At 40.5% G+C, this 17,207-nt stretch overlaps 1 protein-coding gene across 1 annotated transcript in view; it reads left to right on the forward strand.

The window, feature by feature from the left end:
- Positions 1 to 2,955: 2,955 nt before the first annotated feature.
- Positions 2,956 to 17,207, forward strand: part of LOC124167367 (neuronal calcium sensor 2) — a 685,552-nt gene continuing 671,300 nt past the window's right edge. The window contains exon 1 of the mRNA XM_046545408.1: positions 2,956 to 5,199. Within this exon, the coding sequence (XP_046401364.1) occupies positions 5,193 to 5,199 (7 nt within the window). The 5' untranslated portion in view covers positions 2,956 to 5,192. The remainder of the gene's footprint in view (positions 5,200 to 17,207) is intronic.

The following is a 17,207-nucleotide window of genomic DNA, read 5'->3' on the forward strand; positions in this document are numbered from 1 at the left end:
CCCGAAACCATGCGATCTATCCTTAAGTTTTGTAGTCATATTTTCATCTCTCCGAAAATTCCCGCTCCTAGTATTTCTTGAAATTCAGTGGTTATTTATCTCCACAGTTCGAGGCTTAACCGGGTAGTGTTTGAACTTTATATGTAACTACTTGAATGGTCTAGTTAAGTTTTTTTCGGAGGGACTGGTTTTGTTACCTAAGTGACATGAAATTTAATGATCCTTAATGACCAATAGAGACTATGAGTACTTTAATGGTCACTACTTATAATTTTCTATCAGAAATTATTTAACTAATATGTGGTATACAATATGGAAATTGAGGGATCAGCATGGTGATAGCCTTTCTCGTATTGCATTAATATAAATTACTAAAAAATAATCTATTTTCTCAGTTTCCTGTTTATCTTGTTCATGGATATGTCTACTTTTTGGCGAAGCCGGTCACTCCATCTAAAATTACAAATAGAAATTACTAACATCCTCTATTCTTTAACTTCCTCGTTTTCCATTAACTATTTTCATTTCCAGTATCCTTCCTTTATTTTATTTTCTTGAAATTTTGACGAAAAACTCCCATTTGATAGGCTCCTCATATCCGAGCAACTTATCAAAACTTTACTTTTGTTTCCGGTGAATCCTAAATTACATTTTGCTGCTTCCCGGCAAAAATACGGGTTATGTTGAATAGGATTTGTGTCCTCACGTTTTTATTCGATAATGGACGTAGGAATGTATTTTTCGGTCACATTTCACTGAGAGCGATTTTTCTCCGAGGCGAGCCCGGGCGTTTCGTAGTATTATAGGTTCTCCATGCATATGTCACACATGTGACCGGGGTTCCGTATGAGTTTGGGATGTTGTGTGTGGACATTTAGGAAAGAGAAGCCGGGGACGGGTCGGAGGTTTGGGGTCATCTTGGAAAAAAACAGGTTGAAGCGGGGATTTGCTATGCTGGATGTCGATAAAGGCTTCTTCGATGGTTCTCTTGATTGAGATCTTCATCTCGAAATCGCCATGCACGGGCATGGTCACATTTGATACCCTTAGATATTTTTTATCTATTCGGTAGTAGGTGGTCATTGGCCGTCGAAAAATTTTTTTTGTTGTCATGTTTTGTTTGTACTTGACGGTTCAATCGTTGGCAAAATAGCTATTCAAGCTTGAAAAACGGCTGTGAGATGCGTAAATTTTCTATTCTGGGCATTCTCGTCGACAGAAATCGATCAGTTCGAATAATATCGGCAGTCGGCGATTAAGCGCTCATTTTCTCAATTTCAATGTCGATATTAGAATCAATCGATAATTTTTTTGTCATAGAAAGTCGATGGTGGAAATCGCCCATCGACCGAGGCTGAAGGTTGGGAGGTTGACAGCAGGGAGGTAGATGGGCGGTAGTTGGGGAAGGGTCGGCGATGGCGGCGGGTGGATGGAATTTAGGGAGCTTTTGCGGGGTCTCCGCCCATTATATACTGCAGCGGGTGTGCGAAGCCCTCTCGAGCGCTCGCGAAGTGATTATTCTAGCCGAAGGATAAAAATGAGAATGGGAGAGTGGGAGTTGAAGGGGGAAGGGCGTGAGGTCAGTCGGTGTGGGATGAGGGGGGATTTTGCAGTATTCAAAACACTGCGGAACCTGCCGGTACTACCACTCGAGCTGAAGTAGTATTTTGTCGAGTTCCGTGGTTTTTTATACAATCTCAATATCTAATTGATAGTTGAAAGGATTCTTTGGGGAAAAGTATTCGAAGCCTAGTCTACAATTTTAGATTTCTCTAGGTACTGTAAATTATCTGTAGGAATCTAAATATTACGTGTTTATTTATTTAATTACGCGTTAAAATGCGAGAAGTAAGATATTTTCTTTCATTAAGCCAATTCTATCCAGCTTCTAAAGTGATCTAATGGTTTGTGTTAAGTTTTTTTAAAATTCTGATGTCCTTTCCCTTATTCCAGAAACGTTTTGTACTGCGAATTTTTCATAATAATTTTTAAAACTGAAGTTTTAAACGAGAAGTCTCTATTTAATCGGAGTTCGCTACGATATAAAATCGTTTCAGGCTTAATTTTGTGGAATAATATTATATCCATGATTAAGACACAAATTGTAATATCCACACTATTTTATTTAACACTTAACCGACCATGGTTTCGATACTTTGTATCATATTCAAGTATCCTTGTTTTTTTCAAGTTTTCAAGTATCCTTGAAAATGACACAAAGTGTCGAAACCATGGTCGGTTAAGTTTAAAAAAAAATAGTGTGGATATTACCATTTGTGTTTCAATCATGGATATTTCGCAACGATAACCTGAGTCAGTGACGAGAGTATATATTTCATTCGATTTATATATTTTTAGGTGGTCAGCCAAAAAATTGTCATAAATTCTGAGGAAGGTGATGGTGGGGAAATGTTACCCTGTTAGAGTCTGTATTAGTAGAAATCAATAGCCAAAGTGGAAATGTGATTTTTTTGTGTTAATTTGACTCTACTCAAAATTTCCATTCTAATTCTATCTTGAAGAGGTCGTTCGATATTTTTTCTCCAGTTTGGATAAAAAATAAAAGCCGATTAATAAATGCTGCGAGAGTATCCAGCCTTTGAAAGGTTTCACATGAAGACGAGATACGTGGGTGCGCGGGAATCAGTTAGAATCAGAAAGAAATCTCTCGTCCCTTTTCCGTGATTTATTTTCATTGTAAATTTCGTACATTCAAGTATTACGGATTCAAAGGTGGGCACGTGCAGAGGGCGGGTCGGTACCGGTTGCTGGGGTGCAGTGGTTTGGGGGTAGCGGCTCTTTCTCCGCCCTCTCTCCCCCACTCATCCGCGACTCTTGGCTCGCCTCCCCGTCACTTGGAATTCCCTCTGCTGACGGTCGATTTAGTCCATTCTATATATTTAGTTCTATATATATATATATCTAGTTCCTGCTTCCTTTTTCCACCCCGTGTGCGGTAGGGTCGGGAGCCGCAGCAGGCACGTTCTGGGCCAGTGGTTCTTAACCTGTGGGATAACTTCTCCTCTCGGGACCCCATAAAATGTTTAAGGGATAGGGGTGTATTTATTGCCGTACTAGAAGTGAAGTATGTTTTATTTTTTTAAGTGATAACATGGGGTTATGAGACTTTATGATTTTTACATGAGTTTGCATTTGATTCGCCTTAATATAGGCCGCAGTTAACATAGTGCGTAGTCATATTACCACCCATAGAGATATTGAAGCTAGTTTTATGTTTTATAGTTAATTTGGTGTAAATGGTAGCTATAATGATTATTTTTCACGATAAGTGATTTATGGCTGGAAAGTACGGGGAAAAAGGGTATTTTTTCGTGTGAAACCATCCTCCTCTCTGCTATGTTCGGTCCAATCTCTTTAGCCTTCCACGATGCGTACCGAAGTGGAAATTATTGCTCAGTGAAAAACGGATGTATTCAGTAGCATTGATTAAAAAGCCTTCTTTTTATTGGAGTGGGAATCCATCGGAATTTACGTTCGGACAAAATTGCGTTCGTAGGGGAGATAAAATGTTGTGCATTATAGATAAAGTTCCTGCATGTGTGATAGGGAAAGCATGATTTGTTTCTCGCTATGTTTTAAACGTATGACCTGGGTTCGTTTTATCGCAGCGTTCACTTGCGGCATAATAAGTCAGAGGTTAAAATATAATGAAAACCAACTCACAGACTTTGCCTTTATGAAGTGCTACTTCTAATCTGCTGCAGATGGATTTATATTTACTCAGCAGTTATGTTCCATCATGAACACGTTTTTCTTGCCGTCACGTATATGTGTTCCGCGCGTCGAAAGAAGTTTTTTTACTTTCATTTTAAGGTGATAATAATTTATGCGCATTTCTGATTTTAAAAATTATTACGGACACTTTTTCATTGGAATCCCTTAAAATAGCAATGGGAGACTCGTATGTGTTATTCCCCTTCTAGGTTTGACAATATTTCCTGGTAATGTTCCTTTTTTCATAAATTTTGCTCTTCCGCTTAAATAATATCATTTGTGTTGGCTGACAGTTTTTTCCCTCTGTTCCCAAAAGTATTTTTTTCACATATCTTTTTATCACCTCTCTCTTCTCTTTCTTTCCATCCTTTTCTCCTAGAATAGTGTGTGTTCCTCTTCATTTAGAAATGTTAATCTCACTTAAGGCAGTGGTTAAGCTCTCGACTTTCAATCGTATTGGCCTTCCGGTGTACGTAATAAGTTTAAAAAAATTGAAATGTAATATTATCTGGTCTTATTTTTCTTTTGCTTCGCATCCAACTCGAGGTTCGTTTCTAGTAGCTTAGAAAACATGTTTCGAACCTCTATTTGGGTGTGCTCGTGTATTCTTTTCCCCAATGTTTTTGCATTCGTCATGTTTTTGGTTACTATTCAATGAGTACAATAATTTTACGCTGACTGCGTTGTTAAAAAAAAAACTGGGACACGGAAGGAAACTACTTCTTCGTGGGATCGTCAAGATACAATCTGCTCCTCTTCCATTCGCATTTGTCATCTTATGAAACGTCAATGACCTCGGTGACTTTCAATCAAAGACTACAGGTGGGAAATGTTGAAGAGCAGATCGCTACGACAATACGATCCTCGGTCAATACGATCAGGGATGCGTATCGCATTGGCCCTCGAACGCCTAGTGACATCGTGTCTTCGAGAGAGAAAAAAGTGAGATGCATTGTGACCGGATCCATCCTCACTGCGCGATACGACAGTGCCTGTGCTCCCTTCCCTTTTGTGAATGTGTGTGAGTCGCGGGGGTGCAAGAGTACCTTCTTATCTTCCGTGACATTTTCGAGGAGGAAGTGAAAAAAAAGTTGTGGTTTCCCGTTTTGAAGGGAGAAAATTCGTTGTGAAGGAAACCTCGACGAAAATCCCTCCGAACTGATGGCCGATGTGGTGGCTTTCTCCCCCGTGAGTAGGCATTAGAGCCGGGAGGGCTCTGTGTTCAATGTGTGTTGTGAATGGAGAGGCGTGCCCAATGGAAAAATTGTTGGAGAATGCGGTCGAGGTTTCAGGGAGCGAGCAAGGAGAGCTCATGAGGACGACGTATTCTTCTGGACGAAGTTGTACGTGCATCCACTCACCCTATCGCCTCGACCTCAACCCGAGAGGTTGAAGGAACTTAGCGGACCGTCGCAGAGTTCCCCGCCCCCTTTCATCGAAGTGTGACCGGCTCACCGATGGGTGGTGAGTACAAAATTTCGTTATTTCTCTTCATTTTCTTAAAGTGCTCCCTTTTATTCAACTCCCCCCAAGATTTTCCATTCAGTGCCCGTGAGTTTTATTTTAGGATATATTTTATTCTGCCCTCTCCAGTCCTCGGGAATCGTTTGGCACATTGTATATTGTGCAGAACCTTCCGTCTAATTTCGTTAGATTATATCGCGATCGTGGTTTTTTGTGTTTATTGTAGTTTTAGAAAATGAGGTGAGGAAAAAGGCATTTTCATTCCAAATGTTTTTGGTCCGTGAGAGAATGGCATTGAAACTGGTAGCAGTGGTAGTTGAAATAAGTGGTAAAGAATCGTTTCTCAATATCTCTTTCCTTCTCTTAGATCAATATCTTTACTCCTCTGACTTTTCGTTACTTCTTCCTACTGTTGCTAGTTCGTTTTGCTCTTTAATTGCCGTGTATGTTATTATTTAATAGGATTTCGTCATACGAAAGACAGATTGCAGAATTTTATCAGTGCTTTCTTCGTAAATATATCTTTGTATCCTCTCTAAAACATGTATGACTCTCTCGCTGTTTCGGCTCTTTTCAAAGAAATCATAGTCCTTACTAATTCTTCTAATAGTTATTCATTTCAATGCGTTGGTTCTTTTCGCATTTATCGTGGTAGTTCCACGTGAATAATATTTCCTTCGGGAGTTCGGGAGATTCTTTGCCTTCTAGTCCTTTTTTTATTTTCTCATTGTAAGGGAACAAATTACTAAGAGTGATGCTCTCTAAATGGCGACTCTTACCGTAAAATATTTTTTCCGACCTATATAATGCATTTGGCTAGTCGCAGAAATACTGTCGAAAAAAATGTGCATGCCCATCCATGCATACGAAGTATTTCATGCAGTATTTGGTCCTGTGTTGTCTTCAGGCTGGGAGGTTCATATTATTGATTTAAAAGTGGATCATTGAAATGATTTAAAGTGGTGGGCAATTAAATCCTGGCGTTAAATTGCGCGTGTGTTGCCCTTCCCGCTTCACTTGCTCTGGTATCATGTCCGCCGGGGCTTAGATCGCCGCTGAGTTGGAGTTTTGTTTCGTTGAGCAGAAAATCTCATTATGTAATAATCGGAATCCGTTAGTGTGACTCCTCCTCCATGTCCCTCGGGCTGGGCTCAGTTTCAAAGGGATCCCCTCCTCACTGTCAATGGGGCGGGTCGGTCATAAAGTAACCGCTTAGCTTAATCCCGATTTCTGAATTGCTTGCCCCTTCTTGGAAAAAAATGAGTAACAGAACGAAATTTTAAATTTTTACCTCTCTTTTGCCATTGTGTCGTGTGTTCCTTGTTGATCGTATGTCTTTCATGAATCAATTTGATGTCGGAGGGAGCTATTCAACCGATAGTTCATCGTCGACAAGGAATGTTGTAATGCAAACCCCTGTTAATTACCGTGTGGGTAATAGCCACTTTAGTTTTCAGTGAATTACTCTCCCGTCATTTGTCAAAATTACCCTTTCCCCCTAGGCGTAGGTCATGATATATTACTCTGATGCCTTGATGCAGTGTTTGTTAATGGACTTACAATTAGTACTGTAATATGGCTATATCCGTCCATTTACGTACTCCCTTTTGATAAATTCTCTCTGTTACTTTTTTGGTGACATACTTAATGTCTGATGACAGAGAACACGACGGCTACAGTAGGTACAGACCATATCATGTTTGTTGCCCCGTTTGATTAGGACTATGGATTTCAGTGTTATTAGTATGAACGCCTGGCAGTCAATTTCAACGTTAGCGTACGCTCAGAGATCAGCTGACAGCATTTTTATAGCTTTGGAAATAGGTTATGCATAGCAAAGCGTACGTTATCCTTTTTACTCTGGAACTTCTCAGGTGCAAATGGTAGCTAACTTGCGAAGGTTAGGACAACTTGGGATATACTTAAATTAACTTAATATGATTTGAGCATTATATTTATTAGATTACAGTTTTATTTAAGGAAAAAAGTTCCTTAAAGTTTCCTCGTAATAAAATCTTATTCTAAATGCACACGGTAGTCCATAAATTCTTTCATTTTGTTTTATTATTTTCATAAAATTTTTGCATACATCTTGCTACATGTGCCTCTATGGCGGTACATAATCCGTAGCTGTCACAGCTTTCTCCTATATTTCCCTCGAGTTTTCCCTTTGCCTTGCGTTGCGTTTCATCGGGTAGTCCTATTTTTTTTTGCTGCAAGGTACTGATGAGTGCTGAGATCTTGGGATCCGTTAGCGTGTCGTGGCGAGAGCTGGACTGGTCCCAGAGGGTCCCCCTCAGGTCCCTGTACCCCCCGTTCTCTCTCTCTCTCTCCTCCGCCCCCTATCCTTAGCTCATCCATGCCGGTCCATCTCCACGTATTCAAAAAGACTTTATCCTCCCCTCTGCTATGTATCTCCGCTATTCTCGGCTTTGAGTTTGATCTCCTTAAATCGATCCAGGCTCTTCCCATGCTTTGCCATACTCTTGGGGCTTTCCTCCCGTCTCCTTTCTCTCTTTTCTACCCTTCTTTCATCCCCAGTTCGTGCATTATTTAGATTGTCCTGTCGTCTTATTTCGTCCCATTCTTTCGCACAGACCTCTTCTCGGATCTATCTTCCGCGTTCCATAAACAGTTCTTTTCCTGTCACAGTCCTTGTCCTTGTGCTTGCCTTCTGGTAATTGTATGAGTGTGCTTGGGAAAAAGGAGAAGATGTGATTCTTGGGTCTGACGTTGTTTACTTTGTCTTCACTTTCTTTGCGGACCAAAGTGCTCTCTTCAGAATGGATCCTTTTGTTAGATCCTGCTGCCTTTGAACTGATTATATCGGCAATGATTGGTGGACTCTTCTCCTCTCTGAGCGTCTTCGATATAGTTTTACTGGATTTTGTCAATTTGTTGAAGGGTAGCTACATTTTGGAAGTCATTCTGCTTTTAAGAGTTGATGCGTTTATGTATTGTTTGATTGAAACGTAAGTTTTCTACGCTGGTATTCATTTATCAATAGAGTTATCCGAATTCGGCTCACATTTTTGGATAGATTGTGGAAAAGTGATTGGTGAAATGTCAAATGCTTGAGGTATTTTTTGGGTTTTGGAACTTCAATATATATGCGAACCCGGGCGAAATCTGTGGATCACTTGGATTCCTTTGGATTCCCGATAATGTAAACAGTTTCATCAATTTTTGTGTTCTCATTTTTGTAGACCTAAGAAGGCTGTATAATACAATTCTTTATCTTTCATTTTTTTCTATGGATATTTCACATAGTACCAATGATAATTGAGTTTTTTCCTTCGCATCTATCCATGGGATTGTATATTTTCCTGTGTATGACTTTTTTGTTCCCATATATGTGCCTGTTGTTAGGATTCTAAGGACAATGGAGTGTAAATTGTGTTCACTTGTTTCTTTGTATGCCCAGCTACTTCCTCAAGGAACCCGTAATTGATGTCAGAGCCTAGACACTGTTGAAATCCTGGATAACAGGGGATAGCGTAATCGTTTTTTACAGTTTCATTTCACTCTTGGGAGGAGAGAGTAGACTTAAAGGCGCATTAATTGAATTCGAGCCCTAATTAAAAGAAACCACCAAATCCCTCCGTCTTTTCCGCTGCGTCATCCGTTTTCATCAATATGCTAATGAATGGAATCCCCGGCCTGGCTTAAAAGAACAATGTCGGAAGGGGAGAGAAGGAGGATTTGATCATCTTCCAGAATGGAGGAGTAGTGAGGGTGGCATGAAGAAGGAAAGGTTTAATCAAAATATGATTATGTTTTGCCTTCACGCGAGAAAACAAGCGGGGTGGAGGTTTTTGGTCATCTTTTCCTTCTTTCTCTTCCTTTCCTTCCCTTCACTCATGGATTACGTCACTTCGCCGCTTTATTCTTTTCCTCCCTGAGATTGGGAAAATAGGAATTTTTTCGCTTTGTCTAGAACGAGCAAGTCTTTCTATCTCTTTTATTTCACCAATAGTTGCTGAGTGTGAGATTCATTTCCAAACCAATTCGCTGACAATCATTTCATTTTATTAGTTTTCTATAAATTTTCGATGTTTTTTCATGATGTTCACATGATAATTTTGATAAACTTCGAATTTAGTTTTGGCGATGAGTTAAATACTCCGTTTAAGGTTAACTTTACGCTACCTTTTTTCAAGTTTCTTTCGCTCTAATTTTTCTATAACTTCAAATGGAGTGCATGCTACGATTTCTACGGATGTAGTTATTACGCAACGGAACGAGAAACTTCAACAATTACTGGAAATATCTAAGGAGCAAATTTTTACCCTTGGACTAACAAGACCCGGATTGACTTAAATCTTTAACCAGAAACCAATTTGTCTATGTTCTCTATAGTAGATTTTTGTTAGTACGAGTAGATTTAGATTTTTGGTGGGTTCAAAGGAGAACGTATTTTTTTGTGAAAGACAATGCTGCCGAGCCCAAAATCATACTCGGTGGTTGCGAAATTCGCTCTTGTGTTATCTTGGACTCGTTCATCCCCCAGTGGACAAGGGAATTCTACGAAATGCCCACGAAGGCTGGACGGGAACAGCTGGTCTCGGCAAAATTTCTCATTCCCTTAAGTTAAAGGACTTAGGTGTTTCGTCACCAAGAGCTTGAAATATGAAGTATTGAAAATGTTTATTGATCCTGCAATTAATTAAATAGCTGTAGCTTTACACAGCTGTACTGCTGACCTTGTTAGTATAACAGTTCAGCCAGGTAAAATAGTCGGTATTTTATAAAACTTTTAAGTGTAGAATCCAAATTTTTGTGTGATGATGGCCTGCGTTAATCTAAGAAAAAAGTCTGACTTGGCAAGGTTTACTTACAATACGTAAAACCGTTTTTTAAATCAGCTTTGGCTCGAGAAATCATATGAGAGGGTGATACGCCAAGGGGTACTAGTGATTATCTTTTCTAAACAGAGTTAATTAATAGAAATCAGGTATAGAAAACATCATCTAAATATTTAGTAGTGCATATGCTTTTCCTCTCGATGTCAGCACAAAAAAAAGACTCACTCGTATCCTTTGGCCTTCAATTTTTTGTATGTTTCTCCATTCATTTTTTGTACCTTTGTCTGTTTAGAAAAAAATCACTTGTACCCCTTGCCTTCTCACCCTTTCATACATGGTAGACTAGCTCATTGTTTTTGCCAGCCCACTCCATATTCCTTCCTTCCTTCCTTTTCTGAGATTAGCTTTGCGGTGTCACCACTTTCTCCGCTGCCTCCCGTCACTCTTATCGTCTGTGCACCGTCCTCGTCCTCTCGCCTTGCCCCTTCTCCCCCTCCGTGTCATCCCCCAACCAAAATGGCATTTGCGGGTTTTTGTGTAGTTTCAGTAAGACACATTTCTTCTTCTTCCCTCTCTGTCTGTTTCTTATCTTTTCGACGAACCCTCTTTTCTCTGCTCTTTTGGGCGGCGTTCCGAGATCCGTGAAATGAGTTCATGTGTCCCCTTGTTACGTTTAAAAATCCTTGATACGTTGCTTCTTTTTTTCACTTAACCTTTTCGAAGAGACCTCAATATATTAAGTTTATTTATTAGTTTTTGGGTCTTTGACCTTCCGCATGAACATTCGTGCTAAGTTATTCGGAGCAGTTGAGAGGGACGAAAGAACGTTCGCTTACCGGAGAAAATTGCTTTGTGAACAGCATGAAGCCTGCCCACTTCATTGTGCATTAAAGTATTCTTTGGTAATGAAATGCTACCAAAAATTGATTCATCAATTATGTCAGAATTTTTAGCGGGAAGCTCGATGAAGCTTATCTATTTTCGAAAATATATGGCTTACTTGGGATAATAGGGTGCATAAAACTGGGTTTATCGCTTTGTTCATGCGCTGTTGGTGACTTATAAAAAATTTTAAATGGGAAAGTATGCAAGATTGTACCTCTCTTTTAATGATGAATGAATTCCTTTTCATTACTTAACTTCAAAAGCCGAAATCATTTATTGAGCATACTGCATGAAATTGCAAGGTTAGGAGATTAAAATGTTGGACAATGTCCTTTTTTAAAATTAATTTTTGCTGCTACATAGGGCCAATGTGTAAAATATTCAATAGGGGATGCGTCGAATGGATTATGCCTTGAGGAAGGACCACATTGTACCTATGATAATTCCATGACGCATTCCCCGCAGTGAAATAAAAATAATTTTCCTTTGAAGATTTTAAGGTAATTTTAATTCTCTTAATTACGTGCCCATTAAATTAGAAGAATTTCTACCTAATTTTATGAAATAAACCCTAGAAGTGACAGAGGCGGAAAGAGATTTTATTTTCTTGGGCGGTTTGCTTTGCTTAGGATGACTCAGTTACGTGGAGCGCATTTCTTTGTTATTTTCGTCAGTGTTTTTACTTTTTCGAAAATCTCTTCATTCCTTCTCTACCTTCTTCATTAGGAGGAACTGGGTAGCGAAGCATCTTGAGGCCAAGTGTCTTCTCTTTCAGTGGAATTGTAGGTCAGGATACTCGTGGCTCTCTGGGCTGAATCGATAAGCGGAAAGGTTGGACAAGGGTTGCAAGGAATGAAGCGGAACGGTTCCATGAGAAGAATAAATTTCATTCTGAATTGATAAAATTCATCTTTCAAACTTATTAGGGATTTCAAATGGAGCTCGTTGCCTGCTTATTGAGGATTCATTACTTCTGTGGTGTTAACGAGAAAATTCCCGAGTTAAATCTCTAGTAAAATACGTCAGTTTATAGTGGTCTCCTGAATTTTGAAATCTTTCCTAGCGTTATTATTCTCTCTAGTTTTCTCTCTGTCCCTTTAATGACGTTTTATTTCACATCTGGTGAAATTTTATAGCCTAAATCAATTCAGTTGATATCATCTTGAGAGTGCAAATAGTTTGAAAAGAACCAGGCTCTACCTTGTCGGTTAAGCGTTATGCTATTGCTTATTTTCATTTCATTGCTATGTTGTACATATTATGCAGTTGTCAAGGTGGTTCTGCAATAGTCAAGAAAGAACATTGAATGGGATAATGTTATGAGTTTCACATTGTTTTTATTCAGAGCAGTGGAGAAGCGAATCATAGGAATCATTCTGAAGTACCTGATAACCACTTTGAAAAGGTAGGATAAACCTGAAAGGGGGCAAATGTGGAGATTCGAATCCTCTCAGAATTATCATAAGGCTTTGGGATTTTTCATTCTTTGCCTTTTTTCTCTCTGAGTGAGCACAGGAACCCTCTCTGACAATGAAGGTGTTATGAGGTGCTCCGTGGAAGGCTCTTATCTCCATCTCGATATATTGCCTGATATGACCTCCCTATGACTGTATTTATACAGGATCCCGCGGTTATCATTTACGCGTCATCCATGCGCGCGCTTCGATATGCTTTGGGAGCAGACGGAACTGAATTTTCGCCGTTTGGCATAGAGAACACCTGCGTGAGAGACGTCCGGAAATTGAAATGGAAACTCTGGCGTTTAGAAGAGAATCCATTGCCATTCATGTTATGGAGCCCACTTTATCGTGTTTCCTATCCCGTGAATGCAGGAAGTTATTCTGATATCCCTGAAGTTTATTCCTCAAGTCGACGCATTGAATGTGACTTGGAGAATTCAATTCATAGGTTGTGGAAATGTTCAGTGCGATTTGTATCTGGTTATAATTTGACGCCGACGTCATCTTAATTGAGTTGGTAAGAGATTATGCCAGAGTTCCATGATTCGATTGACTGTCGTTTCCTCCTTGTCGTCGAGGTGTATCATCATTGTACCTGCTCACTGTATTGTAATTATTCTTTTTATTTTATGGCAATATTTGATATCCGAAACAAATTGCACATATTACTTACATTAATGCATCCGTGGCCATTTTTAATATTTAGGTACGCGTATAGTGTTATCTTCAGTATTAAGAGCTGAGCAGTCTTTCCTAATCTTCGCATGTAAATCTTTTTTTCATTTACACTTTTAATGATGCTTTTATTTTTTTCTGTTAATTTATGGATTGTAATTCATGCTAGTCGTGTGGGAGCTAAAATGGAATTTATCTAATAATGCATGTTTCATTTTAGCGTGCTTGACACTTTAGCTGGGACTCGAACCAATGGGCCTCCAAGGAAAATAACTGGTAAAAAATTTCGGTCTTGACCTATTTGTTGAAGATAAGGATTCGAAAACTCAATTGAAGAGTAAATAATTCGCCCTAGCCTGTAATAAAACCAGGGTCTTGCGAAACCTTTTCTTTATTGGTTACAGCACTCGGTAATTTTTTTTGTGGATTCAGGTGAAATCGAGTCAAATGATGTTTCTCCTGCGGAATCTCACTTTTTTATACTTTTGGGTGGCAATGTGAAGTTCTGCTGTAGCTAATTGGCGATTGTCTATCAATACATAAGAAATAACTAAACGATAAATTCTATTTCTTCGTTATAATCTTGTACGAGTGTGGACATAATATTGACATTCGCCATTAGGCCCTGGCATTCTCGAACCATTCTCAAACACGCATCAGTCTTTGCGTGTCCCCCCACTTCCTCCTTTGTCTCTGGCGATATGTCGCTCTCCCCTTAACAACCTTGGCAGCAGTGCGATGGGCGTGGGGTTTCAAAAGCATCTCGCGATGGACGAAGTCGTCGCCTCCTTTAATCGTAATGTGGGCAAGTGGGTGGCCGTGGAAGCACAAGTGGCGTGCCAAAGGGACGACTACGTTTACTCCTCATACTATATTATCTTTGGCCGCCGCTTTGAGGACACTCATCCGGCCGTACTGATCGTGCGAAATTCAGAGGATACATCTCTCTCTTTCGACCGGTATAGAGGAGACCATTTTCAATACTTACCTGTATCTCTAATATGAAAGTACACTTCGTCAGAGATAATGGTGTGGTAAAATTTCCATTTTGAGATGCAGACCATTAATGGCAAGTGTCTATTCTTTATATCGTTGTGATTGCGATTACGTCGCTCAGTGTTCGAGTGTTTTCCTCCAATTCCTCGTGCGGTGGAGGCTCACGGCCGGAGTTGTTGCGAAGCATTATCTGTTTAAATCGCATAGAAACTCGTACCGTGAGATGCCTTATGTTTTTGGCGTACTAAGTACTTGTGATCGTGGGAATCCAGGTGTTCGTCGAGCGACTGATGTTTCGATTCATTTACACTTTTTTTCTGTCCTCTTGTGTCAATGATTCAGTTGGCGTAGACCTTATCCGACACCGCTCTCTTCCGTTCTCACATCGTTCGTCGCCATATAATCTGCAATCCGTTTGCGTTACCGATAGAATGAATTTACCGACATCCGCTGGATGGAGAGGCTTAGCTAATATGAAACAGTTGAGTACATTAGAGCATACGATTTAGATACGTGGGAGATAGTTGGTGTTTGGTATCGTGCGACGCTACGGGGTAAATCCTCACTTTCTTTTGTGCCTCTAAGGATTTCTCCGTTATTATGCATCTCTTTGCCGTGAAAAGTGATAGTAATGAATCATGTTTTTACTGCAACGTTGTAATTTTCGTTTTCCTGTATGTAGCGAATATTTTCCCAAGCCTTCTCTCAGTATCCGCTGGACTGTTCCATATGTGCCTCCGCCATTTAGGATCTTTAATAAATTGTTTGTTTCTCCTGCAAAATTCTGCTTCTATATCTCTTCTGTTATTCCGCATTCCTTATCCAATTTCTCTTATTTCGTTTCCATACCTCCCTTTCCTGACCGAGGCGTTCCAGTTCCCCATCACTACTAGATTCTCTCACCCGGGATTTCCCTAATTATTTCCTCGGGCTGTTCATACGGCTCATCTACTTGGGGGACTCTCATAGGGTCGTTCACTCGGACTCGGAATCACAATTCCTTTGGGCCCTCTCTCCCCGAGTTCAACGGCACAAATTGGGTAAATTGAAAACAAAGATACTTCCTCATTGGCGTTGCGTGTTTCTTTGTTTTTTTACAATCGTTTCAGCAATAACTTCTTGCAATGAGAGGTTCTCCCTGAAGAAATTAATGGAGCAGAGGTGGAATTAACTAGAACTAAGCGTCATTAACTCATGAAAAGTGAGTGGAAACTTTCGCGTTATTTTTTAAAGAGAATTTTAGAGAGGAGCTGAATATTTATTTTCTTTGTCTTGAATCTACCGAATTTTTGCTTGTGAACTCGGGAAAGACGACCCTCTAGGAATTTTGATTTCTAGCTCGAGTGAACGACCCCATTCTATGCCGCTCGCAGCTGATAAACTGCATTCGTAAGTAATGTCTTGCCTAACATAACTCACTTGGTGACAATTCTACCCATCTCTCCTTCGCACACCACTTCACGACGTCATCTCTCCGTTCCAGCTGGCTCGCTTTCTTCCGCCCTCCTAAGCGCAAGTACTCTCTCTCTCTCCCATAGCTGACTCCCACATCCTCATCTTATCCCTCCTGCCTCCAACACACTCTTCCTCCTCAGACGACGACTTCCCCGCTGCTGTCTCTTTCATTGGCACACTCAAGCGCATACAAACACACTCACACGTATATGCGCTGGCTGCCCGCGTCATCTCTGTCCTTGTAGAAGGACCACTTGCCGTTGACGGGAGCCGTTGAGGGGATGGGAGGGGATGTTTATGGAGGTGGGAGTGGGCGCGGAGGTGCGTACACGCGGAGGCAATTTCAAGCGATTAGCATTGCGAGGACGAGTGACTGCTGTATGGGAGACTACGCACTCGATTGTCAACACTCGTTCCAGCGCGGGAGCCGTCTTACGCTGCGAGATCATACATACATACAGAGAAAGGCCCTTGGAAGTGGTCACTACTGGTATATTCAGGGGCCGTATTTAGTAAGGGCTTTACGTGACGGAGTAGTTTTCGTTTTACGTCTTCACTTCGAGGATTTTCAACTTTGAAAATGCCGTGCCTTGGAGTTATTGTGAAATAATGGCTGTGATAATGATGAGATCCTGGCTTAATAAATCGAGGTCTTCCTGGTCATATCGTTATCCCTACGTATTTAATGTTGTGGTGGTGATCAGAATTGAAACCTTAAGTTTTTGATGTCAGTTGGAAGCGCTATGAAGTGAAAATTATTGCTTGTAGCCTATTAAACGAAAATAAATCTCCAAAGTAAGTGTTTCGATCAACTGTGGTGAAGAATAGTAAATCTGGCTGTGCATAGAGAATTTAGATGGAAATTAATGAATTGCAATGAAAAAGCAGCATGATCCACGAGTTGTACCCATGTATTCTGTCATTATTTTGGGGGGGAGGGGGTTAGATCTTTACGGGGTTATTTCCGCGATGTAACTGTGCACATAGCAGCTGTGGGAGTTGAAATTACCCCACATTCCCCACCGTAAAATCCAAGCCTTCAGGAAAAAAAATATCCTGTAAACATCTGAATAGATAATCGATTTTTGAAAGGAATGTAAATCGAATGACTTGGAAATCTCTCTATGCATTAAGTGTAATATTTGGCAAGTCGTCCTTCGGTCGTGGGATATCATCAGTGCTCTATTTAATATCAGACACGTTGAGTAAATGAATCGCTGAGATAGCTGGGTCAATGCACTGCCGGCCACTTTTTCTCATTTTTACTTGAGACTGAAAAATCAGTGATAGTAGATTCCGCAGAGACAGGAAACTCTGCTCTTTATGTCGTGATGGGCTCATGGACGTGAGGGCGATCAGATTCCGGACCTCCGAACAAATGGATTCTCATCGCTTGGGGCGAGTTTGCTTGCCCTCTGCAAACAGCTGCTGTGCCCCCTCATTAAAAGGGGTCCCTTCGGAGCGCTGGGAGTAAATGGCTGCCGGTCATCCGCCGTTAGAGAGCACCCTATGTCGGCATTGTCGAGGGGGTGGTAGTTCAGCCGGCGAAGTGTTTTGCTATGAACTCGAGGGCTCGCACGACTTGGGGACTGGTGCTAATATTAGCTTCATTGATCAATTAGTTTGAGCTTGGTGGAGTAATTTTCTATTTTTTTGGTCCATTCCACGTTCTCTCACTGATCCTGAGATCATTTCGAAATGTAAATTGGTGTTCGTTGCATCCCGTAATTAT

The sequence above is a fragment of the Ischnura elegans genome, chromosome 1 (genome assembly GCF_921293095.1).
Source record: "Ischnura elegans chromosome 1, ioIscEleg1.1, whole genome shotgun sequence".
NCBI lineage: Eukaryota > Metazoa > Arthropoda > Insecta > Odonata > Coenagrionidae > Ischnura > Ischnura elegans.